Here is a 20558-nt window from a genome sequence, read left to right as displayed (position 1 = left end):
TTTGTTGCCAATAGAATAATATAATGGCCATAGAGAGAGAAGGGGAAAAAAAAGGTACATATGAACTCTAGTCCGTCGAATCGCACAAAGTGTCGAATTGTGTGAACTTTGTTTCCCTTTTTTTCCTGCTGTCATTCTTCTTTTCTGGAAATTTAGACACTTGGCGAACTAACAAAACGGGTGACAAGGGACTGGAAAAGTGGCTGGAACACTGCCGAGAAAAAATCCAAGCAAAAAGGGATGAAAGAACAAGTACTACACTATAATATAATAGACTCGTGGATGGACCTCATGGAGATTTGTCTTTTTTTCACCGTGTTGTCCGATGTGTACCTTTCTCTTATATTATTCCCAACCATATAGAATTTTTGTGTGCCCCTGTATACCCCCAAAAAATAATAAAGAATTCGAGTTGAGAGTTGTATTCCCTTTTCTTCCCATTTTACGCGGAACTTTTGAACCGACCCCAAAAGGTTTCATTGTCGCCATTATCACGGTCCCTTTTTTTTTATTATTTTTTTGCTCTCCTTTTTCCCTCGATGTATCGCTCGTTTACTTCTTTTTGTGCTTCCCACAGACCCCTCCTCCCATAGACATCCATTATTCTCATCATCTGTTTCAAATTAGTGCGATATTCAAGCCGCACACTTCTCCTCGGCCATATAGGCTGCTCCTGGCTCGTTGAGTCTGTCACGTTCCCTCTTTATAGTAATCGATGGTTGTAGTTGCTGGGCCCGTTGGGTTAGATCCTGTGGCCCTTTTGAGTTGGGACAATGACGGCCTTTTGTGTGTGTGTTTCTCTCCTTTTTTTTATTTCACCTTTCCAGCCCGGCACAAACACCACACCGCACACAACTATATAGCGTATATATATAACCATCTCGTCGTCGTCGTTCGTTGTCCTTATTTTTCTTTCCTTTTTCTCCCCCCTTTTTATATATTTATCAGGTGACAATGATCAACGATTTTCCACGAATTGTATACGCATATTTCGTGGATAAAAGCCAAGACAGCGGGTGGGGGTTGTACGTCTAAAGGAGAGAGGAATTTTTTTTCAGAGGATATCTATAAGGAGACACAACAGCGCCAACATGAAAACAGGAATGTTATATAGACACCACAAGATATAGTTTCCAGCATTTGACGGGGCCAGAGAGAGGCTTGCGCCTGTCGTTGATTCAATTGAAGATCTATAGTGAATGTATTATGTTGTGTAGCTACAACAGTCGAGAAAAAGAAATCAAAAAGCCCTTGACGTTGTCAACTTCTTTTTTTGAAAAAGAAAGAAAGAAAGAAGACCCTTGAGTATATCAAACATTAAATAAGATGTTTCAATCCGAGCGGTGAAATAAAGGCGGACGTGAAATCACGTGACGTGTTACAATATCTCGGCAGAGAGAGAGAATCTAAACGAGCCGTTGCCGTGAGCCGACTCGTGTACGTACATCAAACACAAATTTTCTTTCTTCTTCCCCCCCAATCATCATAACCGCTTGGCTTGATTGGAGTTGATATCAACTCAAGCGCAGCAGAGTGGCTACTGATGATCTTTTGCTGGGCTATGACTGGCGTGACGCACGCGTCTGTCCCGCTTGATGACTGACGAATGCCGTGGCAAATCTGGCTGGCCCAGCACAGACAGACGGACAAAAAAAAAAAAAACAACAAAACAACAAAACGAGCCGTTGCAGCAATTCAAAGTGACTGCGTCTACTGTCGGGCCATCATTTCTCAATGCGATTTCAAATTATGCGTTTATTTTGGATATATAAAGGCAATCGCATCCGCCCCCACTCAAGCCCACTTTGACAGTGGCCCAGTCATTATTTATCCCAGCAGCAGCACAGTTTGATGGAAATTTGAGAAACGGGCGCCCTCAAAACGGACGAGACGGGCGGGTAAGTAGAAAAAGTCAAAAGCACGTCGTCAGCAGCAGCGCGTTAGACGAGGGTCGTCTGATTGCCAGCACGACCAGAGTCACGTTAATGTCGTCGTGTACGTTTGCTTGTATGACCATGTCGTGTCGACAGCCCCCCCCCCCCTAAAAAAGGAGGAGGAGGAGGAGGCAGACCTTGTTGTTGCAGACAAATGTTTCTCAATGATGTCGGATCATTGCTGTTGGGTTCAACCCAAACAAAAAAGGCAAAAAAAAAGGCCATCGCGCGCTGATATTCGCTTGAATTTTCTCGAAAACCAAATGTGCAATTTGATACATGCAAGAGATAGGGCGCAAAGAATGGGCCAATTTATTTTCTGATGGATCGAAAAGGAAACGAGAGAGATATATCCTAGATGCATAGTAAAAAAAAGCTCGTTCTTTTTCTTTTTATTTTTTAAGAATGTTATATTGTGTTTAATGGCATGAATCATGGGCTGGTGTATATTATATATATAATAACGATATTGGATCGAGCGCTGATATGCACAGAAGACGCAGGGCCCGCGGTCGTTGTATTATTCATATCATTAGTTTGGTTTTTTAGGCCCCGAAAAAGTCTCAAAATACCAAAACACCAAAAACTTCAACTGCTGGCACATATCTCTAAATAATAATTTGGTTTCGCCTCCATATAGAAATGGGGGGTGTCTCATCGTTATGCGATTACTGTCGTATATCATTTCACACACGGAGAGACTTTGAGCGTATAAATATTTTAGAGAAAGAGAGAGATATGATATGATACACAGTAAATCTGCAGTATAAATAGGCGTGAACGCGGATAAGGGGCCCAGCACGCTCCTTGATGGGTTTCCTCATTTCAAAATATTATCACAGGTCCGCAGCAGCAGCAGCAGCAGCCAAACATTTTCTTCTTTTTCGATTACAAGTTCCAACTGTGGCTGCCACTACTACGACTACTACTCTGCACAACACTAACTACCACACAATTTATTGGAGTGAAATGTCATGACAGGTTTTCTTTCGTGGAAAATCTCGATAGATGAAACTGAGGGGGGGGCGCCTTATATCCTTGCATATATAGGCCCCCGGTAGATTTATCGATCGAAATTTGTTTGGGAGTTGCTCAGCAGCAGCTAAATAACTTGAGAGACTCAGAAGAAGTTTATCTCCTGATATTGGAAACCCCCTTCGCATGATGTCTATGATATCTCGACTCCCAGCAGCAGCCCCTTTCTATAGTAGTGTGTTGTGTAATCGGGAGTCATCTTCTCTATCTAACGTCACGCATTAAACGTCTCACATATGCACCAGCCCCTTTCTCGATATTATACATGCATATGTATGTGTATAATATGATATACACAATCCTAGCGCGGGATGATGATATGATGATGAGAGTCCCGGTGTGAGAGAGAGGGGCACGAGCCCAACGGTCCCAACCAAAAAAAATATGGAGAGAAACCCGAGAGAAATAGAGAAAAAGAAGCGATGAAAACTAAAAAATCAAATGAAATCTAAGGCCTTTTTTTTCCTTTAGATTTTATTGGACTGCTGTGGATGCTCGTAAATTATCGGCAGCGAAATGTTGTGTTGAGCCTCTCAATATTTTTTATTCTCGAGATCGAGCGAGAGAGAGAAGAAGAAGGAAATAAAGCGCCTAGTCTATAAGGAACACACGGTGTGAAGTCGGCTGATGATGAGCCCAAGTGAAACGAATCCCACCGCTTGTATATGGGATAGAGAAGAGGATGGAGAGCGGCAGCTGCTGCTGCCTATATGTATAGACGATATGATCCCCGGGCTCATCAAAAAATATGTTGAATTTAGTAAGTGGAAGAAGAACTCTTGGCGGGGCTGATGGTGATGATGAGAGGCAAAATGGGAGAAATTCCTTTTTTTCCTGGGGGTGGGTGGAGAGAGAGAGCAGCTCGGATGCATTCAAATGGATCAACATGTAAATGATCCCCTTCGAAAAAAGGAAAAGAAGAAAGAAGGGGGGGAAATGAAGAGAATAAGGGCGGAGTAGACGAGGGAATTGAAAGTATATGCCATCAGAGGTATGTGGGAGGAGTAGCGTTCGCCTAGTCGGCCAATGGGCGGGCGAAATCTGGCGGCTCCGATGGTTCCAACGGCGACCAATGGCATCGGCTAGGCCCCTCACCGGAGGTGCGGTTAGAATATCTTCTCCCATATCCTTGGTCGCCCCCTTTTTGCCCCTCCATCCCATCCACCCTACGTGCTGCGCTGCTTTTGTGCTGCTGGCCTGCAGGGCTACAAAAGCTCAAACTGGTCAGAGGGGATCATCATTCGACCACAGGCTCTCTCACAGTTCAGACGTTCTCTCTTTTCTTTCTCTCTTTGACTTCCCTGTTCAAAAGTGAGTGCACCCCCCAGTTAAACAAACAAATTTCGGCCAATCAATTTTCATTCATTTCCGGTTTCATTTTGCCAATCAACGGAAGAAATTCATTTTCGGCCTATTATTTAAAAAAAAACAAACAAAAGTTCAAAGTTCAACCAAACCAACAAATTGTCGACAGTGGTCCAGCGCAGTGTGACATGACGATCTTGACCCCGTCGACGAGCCCCAACAGTTGCAGCTCTTCACCTTCCGGAATGGTTTCCGTTCATCCGTCGCCGCTCTTCGTCAACCAGCACCTCCAGCATTTGATGCACTTCAACGGCCTGAGCAACAAGAGCAGCGGCCTCAACCAGTTCGCCAGTGCCATGGAAGACCAGCCGAATAAGGCCAGCAGCCGGGCCTCGCCCATCTCATCGACGACAGTAGTGACGGCCAGCTCCTCATCGCCGCCCGTCGTCAGTCCACCAAAGCCTAAAATCGGTTTCTCCATCGACTCGATCGTGGGCACGGCCAGCAGCAGTTCCAACAACAACCGCCCGGCCTCGTCGTCGTCCCATTCCTCGGCTTCCGACGGAAGCCGCTCGGCCAGTCCGCCCGATGTTCCTTTGCTGCCGGCCAGCAACAATCAACGACTTGTGCACCACGAAAGCGGTTTCCAGTCGGTCAGCCCGCGTCCGGGCTCGTCCGGCGGCACTCCGGTTTCGGTCCGCTCTGAACCCGAGTCTTCGCCCATCGTCGCACCTCCTCCGCATCCGCAAATGATGCCCGGATGGCCTCTGCCTCCTCACCAGCAACAACAGCAACACGCAGCCATGGGGCCGGCCTACTTTGAGGCCTTGGCCAGCATGCGAGCCCTTTACGCTCAGCAGCAGCAGCAGCCGTTCCATCCTCACATGATGATGGCCGGACCTCCGCCTCCGCCCGGCGCAGGCAATCACCCCTGGTGGCTCTTGGCGCAGGCTCGCCAGCAGCAACAGCGGCTATTGGCCGTCGCCGCCCATCAACGTTTTCCCGCCGGTAAGAATTTCAAAACCAGCCCAAACAAAATTCCTAAGCTCAAAATCGTTTAACGAAAAAGAAGTTCAATGATCTAAACGTGCCGTCCATTTCTTTTTCTAATTATTAAGGTCCAGGTGATTTGGCCGGATTCCTCCTGTCGCCGTTCCGCAAGCCGAAGCGCGTGCGAACGGCCTTCTCGCCCAGCCAACTGCTCAAGTTGGAACACGCGTTCGAAAAGAATCACTACGTCGTCGGAGCCGAGCGCAAGCAGCTGGCCCAGAATCTCAACCTCACCGAAACTCAGGTAAATTAAACGCTTCCGGCGAGCGAGTTGTAATATCTTCATTCCTTTTAAAACGATCACGAACTAAACTCTCCATTTTACCTTCTGGTATAATTAGGTGAAAGTCTGGTTTCAAAATCGGCGCACCAAGCACAAGCGTGTCCAGCAGGAGGGTGACGATCCAGCGCCAGGCAGCGGCAGTAAGAAATCCGGCGGTGGTGGCGGCAACCACGCCGGCTCCTCCGATCAGATGATGATGAGCGACGACGAAGACAATTCCGACATTGATCTCGAAGTGTCAGACGACGAGGATTTCCTCCACCACAATCCGTCGGCGGGTAATCATCCGCACCACGATCGCCGGATGATTTACAGTTGATTCCCACGTTGTTGACCGAGAACGGACAACACGACACACACACCACCGAATGTTTTTATCTTTTTCTTCTTTGAAAATTCTTCTCGACTTCATTATTGTAATTTTCACATGCAAATATGTAAAAAAAAAAACATACGTTAGAGAGTCTCAAGCTGTTCGTCGTGTCCGTTAAAATCGTTCAATGTGTGTCCGAGCTTAGTTGGTTCCGTCTTGGCTTGTGTACATATCCAGCCGCATCTAATTTTTTCGATTGTTTGTCCGTTTGTCTTCAATTTGAAACAAAATTGCCCTCACCATTTTTTGTTGTTGTGTCGTAACTGCCATCAGTCAAGAAGATGTATCTAATTCCATTCGATAAATATTATACAGTCATGCCTGAAAGTTTCTTGAACAGGCAAATGGCTCTCTATGTTCTCAGTTTAATTTGACGGAAGGGATACTACGGTGCCTACCGTACCCCCAGTATTTTGCGCCTTTTTCTCTTTTTCTTTCGTAGGTAAAGGAAGAGAAAAATATAAAGAAAAAGAGAAAAGGGCGTAAAATATCGGGGGTACGGTAGGCACCGTAGTATCCCTTCCGTCAAATTAAACTGAAAACATAGAGAGCCATTTGCCTGTTCAAGAAACTTTCAGGCATGACTGTATATGCATAATTATAAATATATTATACATAACGTGTAATCATTAATTCTAATTTCTCCCACCAAAACTGTACAAGCTGCACAATCCATCAATTGATTTGATTTCTCTGTTTGTCCAATACATTCCTTCATTGGTCACGTGAAAAACTCGATTTTGTTACCTTTTTTTTATTTTTATTTTCATTTAATTTATTCCCCATGAGATCGGGGAAACGCTTGATTCGGTAGATCGCTAGCTGTGTGTGCTGTGTGTGTAGTGTATAATATATAGACAACCGATAATTTAGAGCTGTTGTTGTTGTTTTGGTGGTGTCTCCTGACATCTCTCTCTCTCTGCCCTATCGCTCACTTTCAATAATAAGAAATGAGTTAGTCCCGAGTTTGACACCTGGTCTAACGAGATGGGCGAACAAACTTGCGGGGCTGGACGCAGAGAGACGAGAGGTACTGGATCGGTCGGTTTGGTAAATACACGGACGTAAAAGGAGCAGACAACATCAACAAGAAAGAAAGAAAGAAGAAGAAGAAGAAAGAAGAAGAAGGTAAAAACTAAACCAACCAAACAAACACGACGCGATAGGAACGGGCGCGCGAGAAAATAAAAAATAAAAGAATGAGAAAAACGACTTTTAACAAGACTCATTACCATATGGAAACCGACCGTTGCTATGCTGTGTCGACTATAAGAAGGAAAAAATTCAATAGAATTTCTCCCGAAAAAAAAAAAGCCAAAAATCACCATATTGCATATAACAGTTGTAATTGAGCCGGAATTTCCCAATTACATCACGTGAAAGTGACTTTTTTTGTTTTTCGGAGAAAAATTGGCATTTCTATTTTGATAAATTTCCTTCATTTCAACGTGTGAGCGCGCTAAACGAACTTTGTCCAACGTATTACACACACACAGGTGTCTGACCAAATGAGAAGGGGAAAATTTTTCCTTTTAGGAGAGAGGGGGGTTGTGCTGATTGTTGGTGGATGATGAATGTCGTGCCAAATGAATCTCTCTCTCTTTCTTTCTTTCTTATAACTAGCCCTGCCAAACGCTGATGGCTCGTTTGCTACAAAAAGGGCCAGCCAGCAGCATTTGCTAGCAGCAGTCGCCTTTTATCATATCACAAAACTCACATTTTTTCGTTTTTGTGGCTTCATTAAAAATGAGAGATACCTAATAAAGCGACACGGCAAACAAAAGAAAAGAAAAAAAAATAGAAACATTTCCAAATTCTTTTTTAAAAAATTAAAAAAAGAAAACTTGGATGATTTTTGAACAGGGAAAAAATGCCGTCCAGCCTGGGTGTGTGTGTGTGTGTGTGTGTTTCATGGTGCCCTGTCAGGGGTCTCTCTGCTGACTGCGCGAGGTGGAATATAATCAATCAGCTAATTGGTGTCGATGGTAATCTACCAGCAGCGGCTCTTTCTCTCTCTCTCTCACTGGCTCAGTTGAACTGGAAACAATTCTCCCCTCAACGAAATACAAACTCTGAGAATATCTGACGTAATTATTAGATTGCACAAACCGGCAGCGCGCATGGCGATTTTAAAAATGACGCAATAAAAATATTTTTTAAAAAAAGACAACTGAAATGGAAACAAACACACGTATACAATTTTCTCGTAAACTCAAAAAGGTCAGGAGGAATTTTTTTGAGAATTTGATAGCGCTCTCTCTCTCTCTCTCTTTTTCTCTGGCGTGTTGATGTTGATGCCTGAATGCGTAATCAGCTGGCCGAGCAGGTTCGGCTCTTTAGTATATATATATATATATTTTTCGCCGTGTTATTATATTATTATTATCTATGTTAGCTAGCGCCAGCAGCTATACAGCTCCCTCCTTGCCGTACGTATGTGTATATATATAACTCATTTCGATTCGGAGTATTTGTTTTGTCTTTGATGTTGTAATACCTAACGCATAACTGGTTGGGTCGGTTTTTTTCTTTCTTTCGTTCGTTCGTTCGTTTCTTGATTGAGCTTTTGGCGGCATTTGCGTTGATTCACGTTCTTGGGCTTCTTTTGACTATGATCCAGTGGGCTGGAAATGGGAGCGAGTTGGTAGTACGCACACACTTTTGTGTGTGTGTGTGTGTGTGTCGTTCTATTTGGTTTGTTATTTTGACGTGGATGGAGAAGGAAATGCAAAGCGATAACATAATGACAGAGTCCACATTAGTCTAAGTCGCCTCAAATGTGCTGGACGGCTGGACTCTGGCTGGCTGGTTGGCTGGCTGGCTGGGCTGGGCTGCGGCCTCTCTCATAACCGGCTCGTCACTTTTCATCTCAGCAATTCGCATCACGAACCCCCCCTCCCGCACACACACACGTACACAATAACCGGGCGAAACCAGCAAAGGCGGACGTCTCTCTATACTTGTCGTCTAATTCCGTGAAAAAGCAAAAAAAAAAAACCAACAAGAGACAAACGCACACATCATGTTTGGCTTAAATAATGACTCGACGCACAAATCAAATCAGGAACTGGAATACTAGCTAGAGAGACAAAAACGTTAGCTGGTAATTAAAATGTTCCCAATGAGCGGTTCCAAAGAACTTGCGCGCGCGATCTTTTTAAAAATCAAATATCATGATTATTTTACACCCGAAAAATTTGAAGAAAAAAAAACCAGTCCTTTCTCTGATCAACATTCTGTAGATTTTTCTTGGTGGAAATCAACAAAAAAAGAAGAAAAAGAAAATGTGTCCTTTTCTCTCTCCTCTTTATGGTTGAGATGAATTGGTTTCTCCTGGACAACCACCGACCAGCTGTATATATAGGAGCAGAGGCCTAGCAGAAGATCTACTGGGGCTATCTTTGACGTGGAAGCCCCTTTTCCCATCGAGCCAGAAAGTCGGTCGCCTGATAGATATGTGATGTCTTTGCCCCATCTGATTCTCTATACGCCATCGAGCTATGAGATGGGCTGGCTGCTCGAAGTCTCGGCAGACTGTGAGACGACACATTCAACCGAGGGGCAACAAAAACAACGGCTGGGTGATGGCCAGAGAGAGAGAGGCCTACATTATAGTTTGGGGCTGCTGCTGCTGCTGTTGGGGGGCATTTGCATAAAGGCAATCAGATCGTGTGGTGGTTGTAGTGAGTCACTGGGGAGCGATGACTGCCGATGGCCAATCAACTCGGCCGACCGTTAACACATTTTTCTCCGTTATTTCTCGACTGCCCATCATCCATCGCAGCCCATCAAAGTCAACACTCTCTTGATTTCTCTCTTCTTCTTCTTCTTCGTCGTGTCTAATCAGATTTCTCGCATTTCTATTACTACACATCACACAACTCTCTTTCTTTCTTTTCCTATCCCTACTCGCCCCAACCGATTCCTGACGGATGGTTGTTCACTCCTATTATACATGTACACTGCACTATACAGCGCTGTGGCAAGAAAAACAAATAAAAACAACCAGCCATTCATTTAAAAAATCCCAAACGAGTCACAAAAATATACCAAGTCCCCGGAGAAACTGCTACGGCTGCTGCCGGAATCGCTGGCGGAAATCAAAATAATCAAAAGCGACTAGGAATTGAATTGGAAATGAATACGAGATTATATAGACGCTTCAAAGAAGGGGGAGGGAGGGAGAGGCTGGGAGGATTTTTGATGTGTAGATTTACACCACACTCGACAGAGGCCAAAAAACCAGACATACATAGCGCCAGAGTAGATAAATGTGTGACATGGCGTCTGAATTCATCACCAGTTCATCAGCAGAATGGAATAAATCCCACCCACCCCGCTATACACACACACACACACCAGCGCAGTTTATTTTACGGGGTTGTATACAAAAATATGAAGAAGAAGAAGAAGAAAGGAGCTCAGACAGATGGATTGCTCGCTTCCGGAATACACAACAAGATCCGGCGACGGCAGCCAAAGAGCTCAGAGAGCCAGAGAGAAATTTCTGCTGACTGCTCATCAATTCCTTGTGCGTGTGAAGAGAGTCGAGAAAAGCAGAGGAGAAACGTTATTATTATTATATATTATGTTTCTCCATCTCTCTCTCTCTCTCTCTCAAGTGTTTATGTATGTATGTAGAGGATGGGGAGGAAGTTTCAGAGGGAAGGGACAGGAAATGGGAAAGAGCTGAGCTGCAAGCCCGTCGCTCTCTTGGTCGGCTTTTTGGCGCCGCATTCAAAAACAATTTTTTTTTCGATGAAAAATGGAATTTCCATCAGCACCGTTTTTCTTTCTAACTATACAGGGACGTGTACAGATTCTCTATTGAAATAGTCGAATATCAGACGTATAATAATATCTAATCAGTTTGTTAGACACAATCAAGTAATTCAATCATTTTCCAGCACTGATATTGTTATTAGGGCTCTCATTGTTGGTTGGCGTCTATATAACAAATTGTATACAAAAGACTAGTCGCTTTTCTTTCTTATTCTTATTCTCCCTTGCGACTTCATTAAAAGATGTATTCACATTGGAAAGTCATTCTCCATTCGATCGACTCGCTCGCTCGCTAGAGTGGGAACGTACAAACAACATTACAGGGCCGTCCATACAACACACACAAGCGAGATGGCGGTCGTGGTATATAACTACATAGGGGGGGGACACTCTAGCTATACATACTTGTGCCAAAGACTGAAAAATCTAACAATGGCCACTCTGAATGGGGCGGAAAAATGCATGTATCACTGGGTGAAATTGATGTTGACGTCGACTAGGGGGTAGTACGGTACACACACAGGAGAGAGAGAGAGAGTCCAGTGTTACTGCTAGCTGCTGGCCCAGGAATCAAAAAGGAGGGGACAGAGAAAGGAGACATAATTCGGCTACAAAAGAGACGTGAAATGGCCAAGCGCTGCCGCGTTAGTTCACGCTAATCTGCACCTTGTCAAGAGCCCCGGTCCGACAATAATAAAAGGCGCTGGGCTCTTCATTTTCCACCCTCCCTTCTTTTTTTTTGTGATAACCATTCAACAACAACATACACACACACACACACAATATCAAAAGAGCTTGTGAATGACTCTTCTCTCTCGCTGGCTCTTTGGCTCGGCGGGTGATCGCTTTAGAGCCCAGCCCCAGCAATCGCCCAGCTAGTACTACTACACACACATGTAGGGTCGATTGAACTTTTAGTTGACAGAGAGACCCTCTTATTATTAGATTTCCCCCTCCTGACGGCTAGAAAATTTTTTTTTTTTTCAGATTGACATCGGATAACTTTTTCTATTGAAAGAATTCGGCCAATGGAACGGCTGGAAAAAATTATTAGACGATTTTTTTTTTTGCGCAACTCCCAAATGATATTTTGATGAAGTCTCTTTACTTGTAGAGTTTATATAGAATAGATATCACGTATTATATATACACCCTGCCCATTTGTATACGGACCAATCCCCTTGGTCCCTTTTTTGGGGGCCTCTATACAAAGAAAAGAAAATAAGAAGAAGAAAAAAAAAACGAATTTATAAATATAATTCCCATCCATTATGTAGCCGATCAACCGCCAACGATGGCACTCCGTGTATGTATACAAAAGGAAAAGAGAAAAATATCCCTAGATGGAATATAGAAGGAGACTTTCGAGACAAACAATATGGATGTTTGAATCGCGCGCCAGATTTATTCCAGCTCGTTGTGTGTCTAATAGGCAAATATGCGCGCACCTACTGCTGTACATAACAGGCTATACTACGGCTGCTGCTGCTGCTGCTGCTGTTATTTTATTTTATATCTATCCAGCCAAAACGGAACGTAGTGGGGGGGTCAGCAGCAAAGGGTCGAGAGGTCGATAATGAAAATGTGTTATTCTCTTGTACAGATTTATTCGTGTCCCGAATAGAATATCAAATGCATCACGCCGATGCCTGCTGTCTTGTCCTTTTGATATAATTGAATCTACGCAGTTAGATGTACATGTGCGGTGCGCACGATGATTGCTGCCTCCGTCAAACCAGCGCAGTTTGTTGAACATTTTTTATGATTATCATTTTTATTTTTATTTTTTTCTGGTATCTCTTATTCACTTGATTTGAAATTTCGATTGGGTATATGTCATCCGTTATTTTTCCCCCCGATGCGAAACAGTCGCCCATCATCGCAAAGGTCGGGCTCGGGGTCTTATTTACCATCGTAAATCATCGATATGTGAGCTGAGAGTGTTGGGAAATGGGATAAGAGTGAGACGTTTTATTTTTTTAAAGAATCATCGCATCCGTACTTGAGATAGAGACCAGCAGACTTGGCACCACATTTCCTTTTTTTTTCCTTTGAAAATTTCGACTGAAAAATCTCAGTGTCGTCTCATAAATCAGGACTCGAATTTTGTTTAATAGGAGACGATACAGACGCCCTAAACTGGCCGTCAAACTCTCTCTAAACATGTTCTGACTGGGCGAAAAAGATCCGTGCAGACAGACACTCAGTCACATCATTAGAGAAGCCAGATGCCTCGTTTTTTTTATATTTTATTATGAACGTTTTGATCCACTCGTCTAAATAATATGCGCAACCAAATAAATCTGGAAATATACATATGCGTCAATATTATCTATCATTTCCGCACGTACGCATCGGGCAATAACGACACATCGGGCATCGTCTCTTACCCAGGAGCGCGACCGAGACGGGCGGAGACTATCCGTGAAAACGTTTTTGACTCCGCCCATCATCATCCCTCCCCCTTTTGGCCCTATATCCCCCCCCCTACCACCACCACCATCACCATCACCACCACCGCACCGAAAAATCATTTTCGTTTACACATTCCGAATCAAAACCCAAATCGAATCTACGTACAAAACACGAACGAATAAGATCTAATGCCATTTGGCCGTTGTTGCCGTTGTTGTTGTTGTTGCTGGCCAGTCACCGGTGCGTTTATTAGATATGTCTAAACATAGTCGAGAGTATAGAGTAGGTAGACGTCGGAAACACAATTGAATTTGATCATGAGACATGATGCATTCATTTCGTCCGTGTCCGTCCGTCCGTGTCCGTCCGCGGGAGAACCCAAAAAAGAGGGGGGGGATATAGAAGGACGTCATCGTTTACACGTCTACAACACATCGCGTTTTGTGTGTTACATGTGGGTTGGCCGTCCGTCCGTCCGGCAGCCGAGAGTCTTATAGAATGCTCCCCCCCCCCTGACATATATACATAATAGTTGGATCTATCGTAATTGGTAAAAAGGAAAACATTTACGAAGAGCGACGGGGGGGCGCTGGCGTATGAGCCTTATGACTCGGCTATCAGCTGCGCCCACCCATTTCTCTCTCTCTTTCTCTCTCAGCTGACATACAATCTCTTTTCTCTCTCTCTCTCTCTTATATAATATTACCATTTTGTTCCCCCCGCTGGAAGAAGAAGAAGAAATGATCGAAAATGTATTGGGTATATCCTGATATAGGTGGTGTACACACTGCTGGCATCTATTTATCCATCGGGGAGTAGTAGAAGACGGAGCTGCAAGTTGCATGTTTTATTGATGATTTGATTATTTCACTGTCAATAATTTATCAAACAGGAGAAAGAAAGAAAGAAAAGAAAAGAAACATCTTCATTCATTGCCCCCTGCGTCCGTCCAGGTTAATCTTTTTCTATTATTTCCATATTCTCTCCCACCAGAAGAAAAAAAAAGAACTTTTGCGCCCCCTCCAATCACATTTGCATTTCTGTTAGCTCATTCCCGCGTGCTGCTGACTCTTCGCCTTGTTTGTCGCAACAATCACCGCAAGACACATCCTCCTTCTCCTCCTTCGACACCATAGAGAGAAGAAGAAGAAGAAGAAAAAGGAGTTTTTTCTTCTCTCTATTGCCGTTCCCATCATCATCATCATCATCATCGACACGCTCAACTGTTGGATGTGCTGCATTTGGCTTTGAACGCTGCGTCACGTTATTGTTGTTGTTTTCTACCCCGACTCTCGGATTCCACATCTGATTTAACGGCGTGTTGTTGCTTGTGTGATTGCCGAATCAAGAGAATCATTCTCACGCGCGTCAGACTCTTACATTTTCATTTTTATTCACTTATTTTTCTTTTCTCTTCGTATCACGTTCAATTAAAAATCATTTTTGTTCTTTTTTCAACATCGAAAAACGGTGGGAAATATATATTTAATTCCCGGAAAGAAAAAATTCGCCGCAAAATTTATCCAAAGTAAAAAGAATGTCCGCCAAAAATGTTTTCGCTAGCCCAAACAACAAAGTGCGGGTGATATGATAAATCCAATGTCCACACACACGCACAAAAATGCCGAGAAGAAGAAACAACTTGTCTCTTTTGATCTCTACTCTCATGTAGTAGTACCAAAAGCCGCGAAATTTCAAAGAAGAAGAAGAAGAAGATTAGACAAAGTCTAACATGCCGGACAAGCGCCGCACATCATGTACCGGGCCGTGTAGGTACAAGACTAGCGGCGCTAGCTTTTTCTCTTCTCTTTCAAATTTTTCTTTTCTTTTCTCTTCTCTATCTATCTATCTGTGTGTGTGTCGGTGCCTAAAGTCTAATTAAGAACCAGATCGCCAAAATGGCTAAATACCTCGGGAACAGTCAAGCGATAGCAAGCGGCCCGTCGGTAAAAACTTGAAAAAGAAACAAATCTTTTGGGCTGTTTTTTTGTTTCTCCTCTTTTGTGCGGAGGAGAGGATCAATTTTTGTGATCCCCCAGCAATTCCTTAAGAGATTTTGTTTTTCGAGGTTTTTCGGGGAGGAGCAGTTCACAGTGTGTTTGTCGAGAGAGAGAGATGGACCGCCAGCACCCTATTATAATAAGCCTATAATACATTCTAGATGACTATACGTCGAGAACTACGAGAGCTACGAGCGAAATGAACACATTTTTCTAATTTTTTGGAGGGGGGAAAAACACTTAATGAGCGTCGTTCCGTTTGAAGTTTGAAAAAATAAAGTGGAACCTCATTAGCTGGAAAATGTAATTCAAGTACCCGTGACGCTCTCGGCACGCACGGCCAATTGTCCCGTGGGTTTTTCTTATTTGGTTTTTTTTCGGTTGCGAAGTGGAGAAAAATCATTTTCGACCCTCGGCCGGTTCTCCAATTACCGTCCGTTGAACTTCAAAATGTTTGGTTTGATGAGCGACTATTGTAACAGTCTCACAGTTTTTCTTTCTTTCCTCTAGACAAAATTTACAAGAGAAGAGAACACACATGGAGAATATACGTGACACTGGACACCAGTGCCCAGTGAATATGGTTCGTATTTTTTTGAATGACAGACAAAGCGTTAGCCGGTTTGTTTCATTTTTATTTTGTTTTTTTCGCTTTGGAAGTTTTGAATAATAACTGCATAATGAACACGATTTTCCGAGAGAACAACGCCCCAAAAATGGCCATCCAGAAAAAGTTAATCGAATCAATCAATCGTCTGTCGTCTCTCCATCTCTTTCGATTCAATTCGTTTTCATCGAATCACGAAACCGTGAAACTAAAGGGCCAATCATTTGCATACATTGGCTCATCAAAACTGTAACGCTTTGTATAATAACGCCAGTTCGTTTCGTAAATACCACGGAAAAAGAATTTACAAATCAAAAATCAAAAAAGTTAAAAACTTTTCAATCAATTGTCGTCGCGTCGGTTGGCGCCTAAATTTTTCGAAAAAAACAACAAATTTCCCAGACAAACGGTGGCGGGCAGCTCAAATGCTTCAAAAACTTCTTCCCTCTCTCTCTCTCTCATCATCATCCCCCATATCATCATCGTTGTGTAATAATAATAAGCACGTGAAAAATATAATCAAAGCGCCACCCCAAAAGAAAAACAAAAAAGTTTGAGATGATGATGGGAGGGGGGTGAATAATAAATCAATCGTCTCGCCACATGATAGATATATAGCAAGAGTGTAGTAATTTAATGTAATCTCTCCGATGCGGTTTACAAGTCTCGAAACCGATGCAGCGGCACGCGCATCAATTTCTAAGTGTGTGTTGCTCTCACGGCCGACTGAAATCATCACATCTCACCGGCCGGCCCTGGCTGGCTCCAAGTCTCCGGCAAGACTTTAATTGTTTGTTAATTTGTGAAATGGCTGTCTGGTCGTCTGAATTGTTCAATTTAAAAAAAGAAAAGAAAGAAAAGTTGGAAAATAGAGAAATCGATAGACAGGAAAGGGTGGCGTCTCTTATAAGAGCTCCTCGTGACTTCCAGCAGCAGCCCAGCCCGACGTAAACGCCGCGTTAATGAGTCGGCCGCTATTCAGAGGTGGATCCCCCCAGCATACGCAACCGACTTTTACACACACACGTCGGACAGACGCCAGAAAACAACAAAAAAAAAATCCCTCGACTAGGCTGACATTTCAATGCCGGGCAACCCAAACAAATTTGTGATGAGGTGTCGAGAGAGAGAAAAAAGAAAAAGAAATAAGAAACAAAAAATTCAACGAAACGAAATTCAAGAAGAAATATAAGGAAAACGGGAAACGTATACGTATAGTTCACCAAATGATTGCCTTAAATTACAAAGGGGAAGGCGTTAAAGGCAATTAGGTTCGAGTTTCCCCTTTGCTGCGCTCTACATCTGAATACATTTCCCAAACAATCCAAAAAACTGCGTGTGATGGTATTTCTCGTTTCTTTTGTGTTAGTCTTTTTTTATTTTTGTGTGTGTGTGTGAAATAGCCGCGTAGATATTTTGGCTGGACATGAAAAAAATGAAGAAAAAGAAGAAAAAGGGACCGGAGAAATGTGAGGGGCTAGAAGAAGAAGAAGAAGAAGGTGAAGAGCAAACAACGTTGCAGGTGACATGATGGACTCCCCGCTGACCTGTCTCGTACTACATACACCGAAGAAGAAGAAGAAGACTGAAGGTATATAGAGAAGGAGATGAATTGTTTGTGAAATTCACCCCCCTCCATCTCTCCCAATTATAAATCGCGAGAGGAAACAAAGTGGGGGCACAGGTTGAGTTATTCCTCTCCGCATTCCCCTGATTTTTATTTGAACTATTCTTTCTTTTCTTTTCTCTTTAGTCTCTTTTTTGTTTCTGGAACTGGAGGACATCATGCGGTTTGTAATGTTCGGAATGAGCGCGCCAAAATCTTTTAGTTTTAAAAAGGGGGCTAGAAAAAAGAAGAAGAAGAAGAAGATGGAAATCAAATAGTATGACCCTCCTCCCATCTTCTCCATGTGACTTGTCGCCTTTAGATTTCTTCTTCTCTATACCAACAGTATATCGGTATACGATGGCACTAGACATTAACTATATTAGGGCCCTCCTCCTTATTCCGACACTCTCTTTTCCCAGTTTCTTTTTTTTTCTTTCCTGTTCAAAAGCTAATAGACTCGATGCAGAGTATATGAACTGTCCGGCTTTCGTTTTTCCACGTTGATTTTCAATTTTGGGTTGTTCAAATTTTCTTTTAAACGGTCGGGGCCCAGCAAAAGTCGGAGGGGTCCGTGGCCAAAATGGGAGAGGCTGCCAAAAGTCCATCCATCTCTTAATGACTTTTGTGCCAGGTCCCCCCCCTTACAAAAATCTGTTTGACCCACCACCACCACCGAATCTACAGTTTTATTGACTCTCACATATAGTTTAGTTTAGTTCTATATAAGCTTGTACCACCACCGGAGATTTTTTTTCAAAAAAGGGACTCTGTCCGGCCGGCGGTAGAATTGACACTCCGGACATGTATACAATTCCAGTGTGTGTATGTATGTGTGTGTAGATTTTTGAATAGGATTTTGTGCGGATCTTTTCGGCTCACATCACTTGATGGATGGCATTCGAAATTGAAAAAGGCGAATAATAGGAATAAAAGAGAGAGAGAGAAAAATGGCCGACAACTGAATTTAGTTTACAGAATAACATCATCAGCAGAAAGAAGAAGCTGCCATCTCTCCGGAGCGTGATTAGCAATTACACACACTGTGTGTGTATGGAAGCTCAAGGATTTGCTGCTGATGATGAGCAATCCATTTGCCCCAACGGGCCGGCCAATTATAAAAGAACCGGTGTCTCTTTTTCTTTCATATTTTTCGAGACACGTTAATGAGATGCGCAACTGTTACTGGGAGGAAAACTCGAGAGAAAGATGGGCCTCATTGTACAGACAATCCATCGGCCATCAGATCGGTGGGAGTTGGTGATGGATTGAGATATACACGCAGCCAAGCGCTTCAGCGAAAGTGATTGGAATAATATGCGCCTCTCCACCACCGGAAAAAATATATATTTTCCATCTCTCTCTCTCTTTCGACATTTTGAACAGCCGAGTGTGTCTGAAAAATATATTACAGGACGTTTGGGATTCCCGTCGAGGCGCCCGTCAACTCCCCCCCAGCTCGCCTGGGTCCCTCCAATCTCTCTCTTGCCCGGGCGCAACATACTATACACATGAATAATTGAATAGGATCTTGGTTGCGTTTATAAACACACGGGGCCCGGGTCGTCGTCATCATCATCATCGTCTCTCGGTCGTGTTTTTTCGGGGGTATCTATCGACTGGGGTTTTGATGTTGGGGTCCCCGCTGCCCCAGTCGAGCCTCTGCCGTGATGGGCTTGTTAGCCTTTGACACGAGCCCGTCTAGCTGGGCCCCGTCTCTCTTTCAGAGAAACATCAACTGGCACTGGGGCTGCTGCCGTATGATGACGACCAAGTCGACGATGATGATGAAGATCTGTCAGAAGTCAAGAAAGAACCAAAGGAAACAAAAGAATCTCAAAGCATCAGGGAGCAACAGCAGCTCAAAATGCTGATGATTTGTATCTTGAAACCATCCATCATCCATCACGGCTGGGCTATCACAGATATACATGTGTGTGTACGTACTACGTATGTGTGTGTAGGACTCAGACAATGGGGGGAAACACGGAAAAGAATCAACGGAATTGAGCGGAGGGGAGAAAAGAAAGAGAGAAAAAACAACTTGTACTACTCGAGTGAAAGACAAGACAAAGTGGGCACACATGGAAATATATCACCAACAAGCCAACAACCGCGCGACGTGCCCATCTCTTTTCGACGTGGGTTAGAACAAAATATATATCTATAAAAAAAAGTCCGGATGTTAGACGGGTTATATACACCAGAAATTTCCAACGTGTCTATAAGATGCGGCCGTTATGTGATTGAAATTTCAGACTTTTATTTTTGGGTTTCCCCCCCCATTTGTAAATCATTTTTGAAGTCTAGGATATCGCCATCAATTATCTGATAGTTTCGCTAGAGATGACGCTGTTGATGCGTTTCAAATGAATCATTCCCATCTCAATAGCATCGTCTCATCTATACAATAATAAACATTGGCTCACTGGTTGCACATGGCCCTCTGCATTCCAGCTGATATTTTTGTTAGAAAAAAAGAAAAAAGAAAATCTATTCACGCGCGGTTGTTTGAGTGTGTGTGTGACTGGAGCCGATCGAAAGAGTGCCACATCGTCAAATAGAAATTTCTTTCCATCACGTGAGGCTGGCCATTAAATGGACACACTACGCACATAATAACGTGGGACGTTTTTTTCTTTCTTCTTCTTCTTTCAATGGGATCCAGTAGCCTAATATACCGTACATAAACAGATATAAAAACATCATCATCTTTTTTTTTCTGTTCGGTTCCGTGTGTTATATGTCCAGTGAGCACGAAACGGGCGAGAGAGATAGAAGGTGCAGGTTACGTCGTAAATCTGTCGGCTCCATATTTTCTCCCTTCTCAAAGTGTCTGCTGGTGTTGTGATATTGTGTTAAATATAAGAAAAAAAGGAGAATTTTTCTTTCTAGACTTTTCATCGCCTATCGAATAAAATAAAAATTCTAGAAAAAGAGACGGGATGACTATTTTTTTTTGTGGGACTCCCCCCACCCGAAATCCCATTCAAAATCGTTGAGCCGGACACGCCGGATCAAACTGGCCGTGTGGAGAGAGAAAGAAGAGTCGAATCATATAACTGGTAGGAGTGATCCTTTTCCTAAATCAATTGAATGAAATAACATTGATGCTGTGTGTAGGCCTCCAGCAGCCAGCCAGCGCGGAGTCTATCTATATCTATATCG

General features: G+C 43.3%; 1 protein-coding gene across 1 annotated transcript; it reads left to right on the top strand.

Moving 5' to 3' along the window:
* The first annotated feature begins 4198 nt into the window (after positions 1-4198).
* On the top strand, positions 4199-6041 carry LOC124208572 (homeobox protein EMX2-like). Its single transcript, XM_046606401.1, has 3 exons — positions 4199-5282; positions 5393-5568; positions 5666-6041. Exons 1-3 carry the CDS (start codon positions 4463-4465, stop codon positions 5924-5926), a joined length of 1257 nt encoding a protein of 418 aa, XP_046462357.1. The 5' UTR covers positions 4199-4462; the 3' UTR covers positions 5927-6041.
* The last annotated feature ends 14517 nt before the right edge of the window (positions 6042-20558 follow it).

Source organism: Daphnia pulex, chromosome 12 (assembly GCF_021134715.1).
Source record: "Daphnia pulex isolate KAP4 chromosome 12, ASM2113471v1".
NCBI lineage: Eukaryota > Metazoa > Arthropoda > Branchiopoda > Diplostraca > Daphniidae > Daphnia > Daphnia pulex.
The sequence above is the reverse complement of the archived record's forward strand: the minus strand, read 5'-3'. Positions and strand labels throughout refer to the sequence as shown.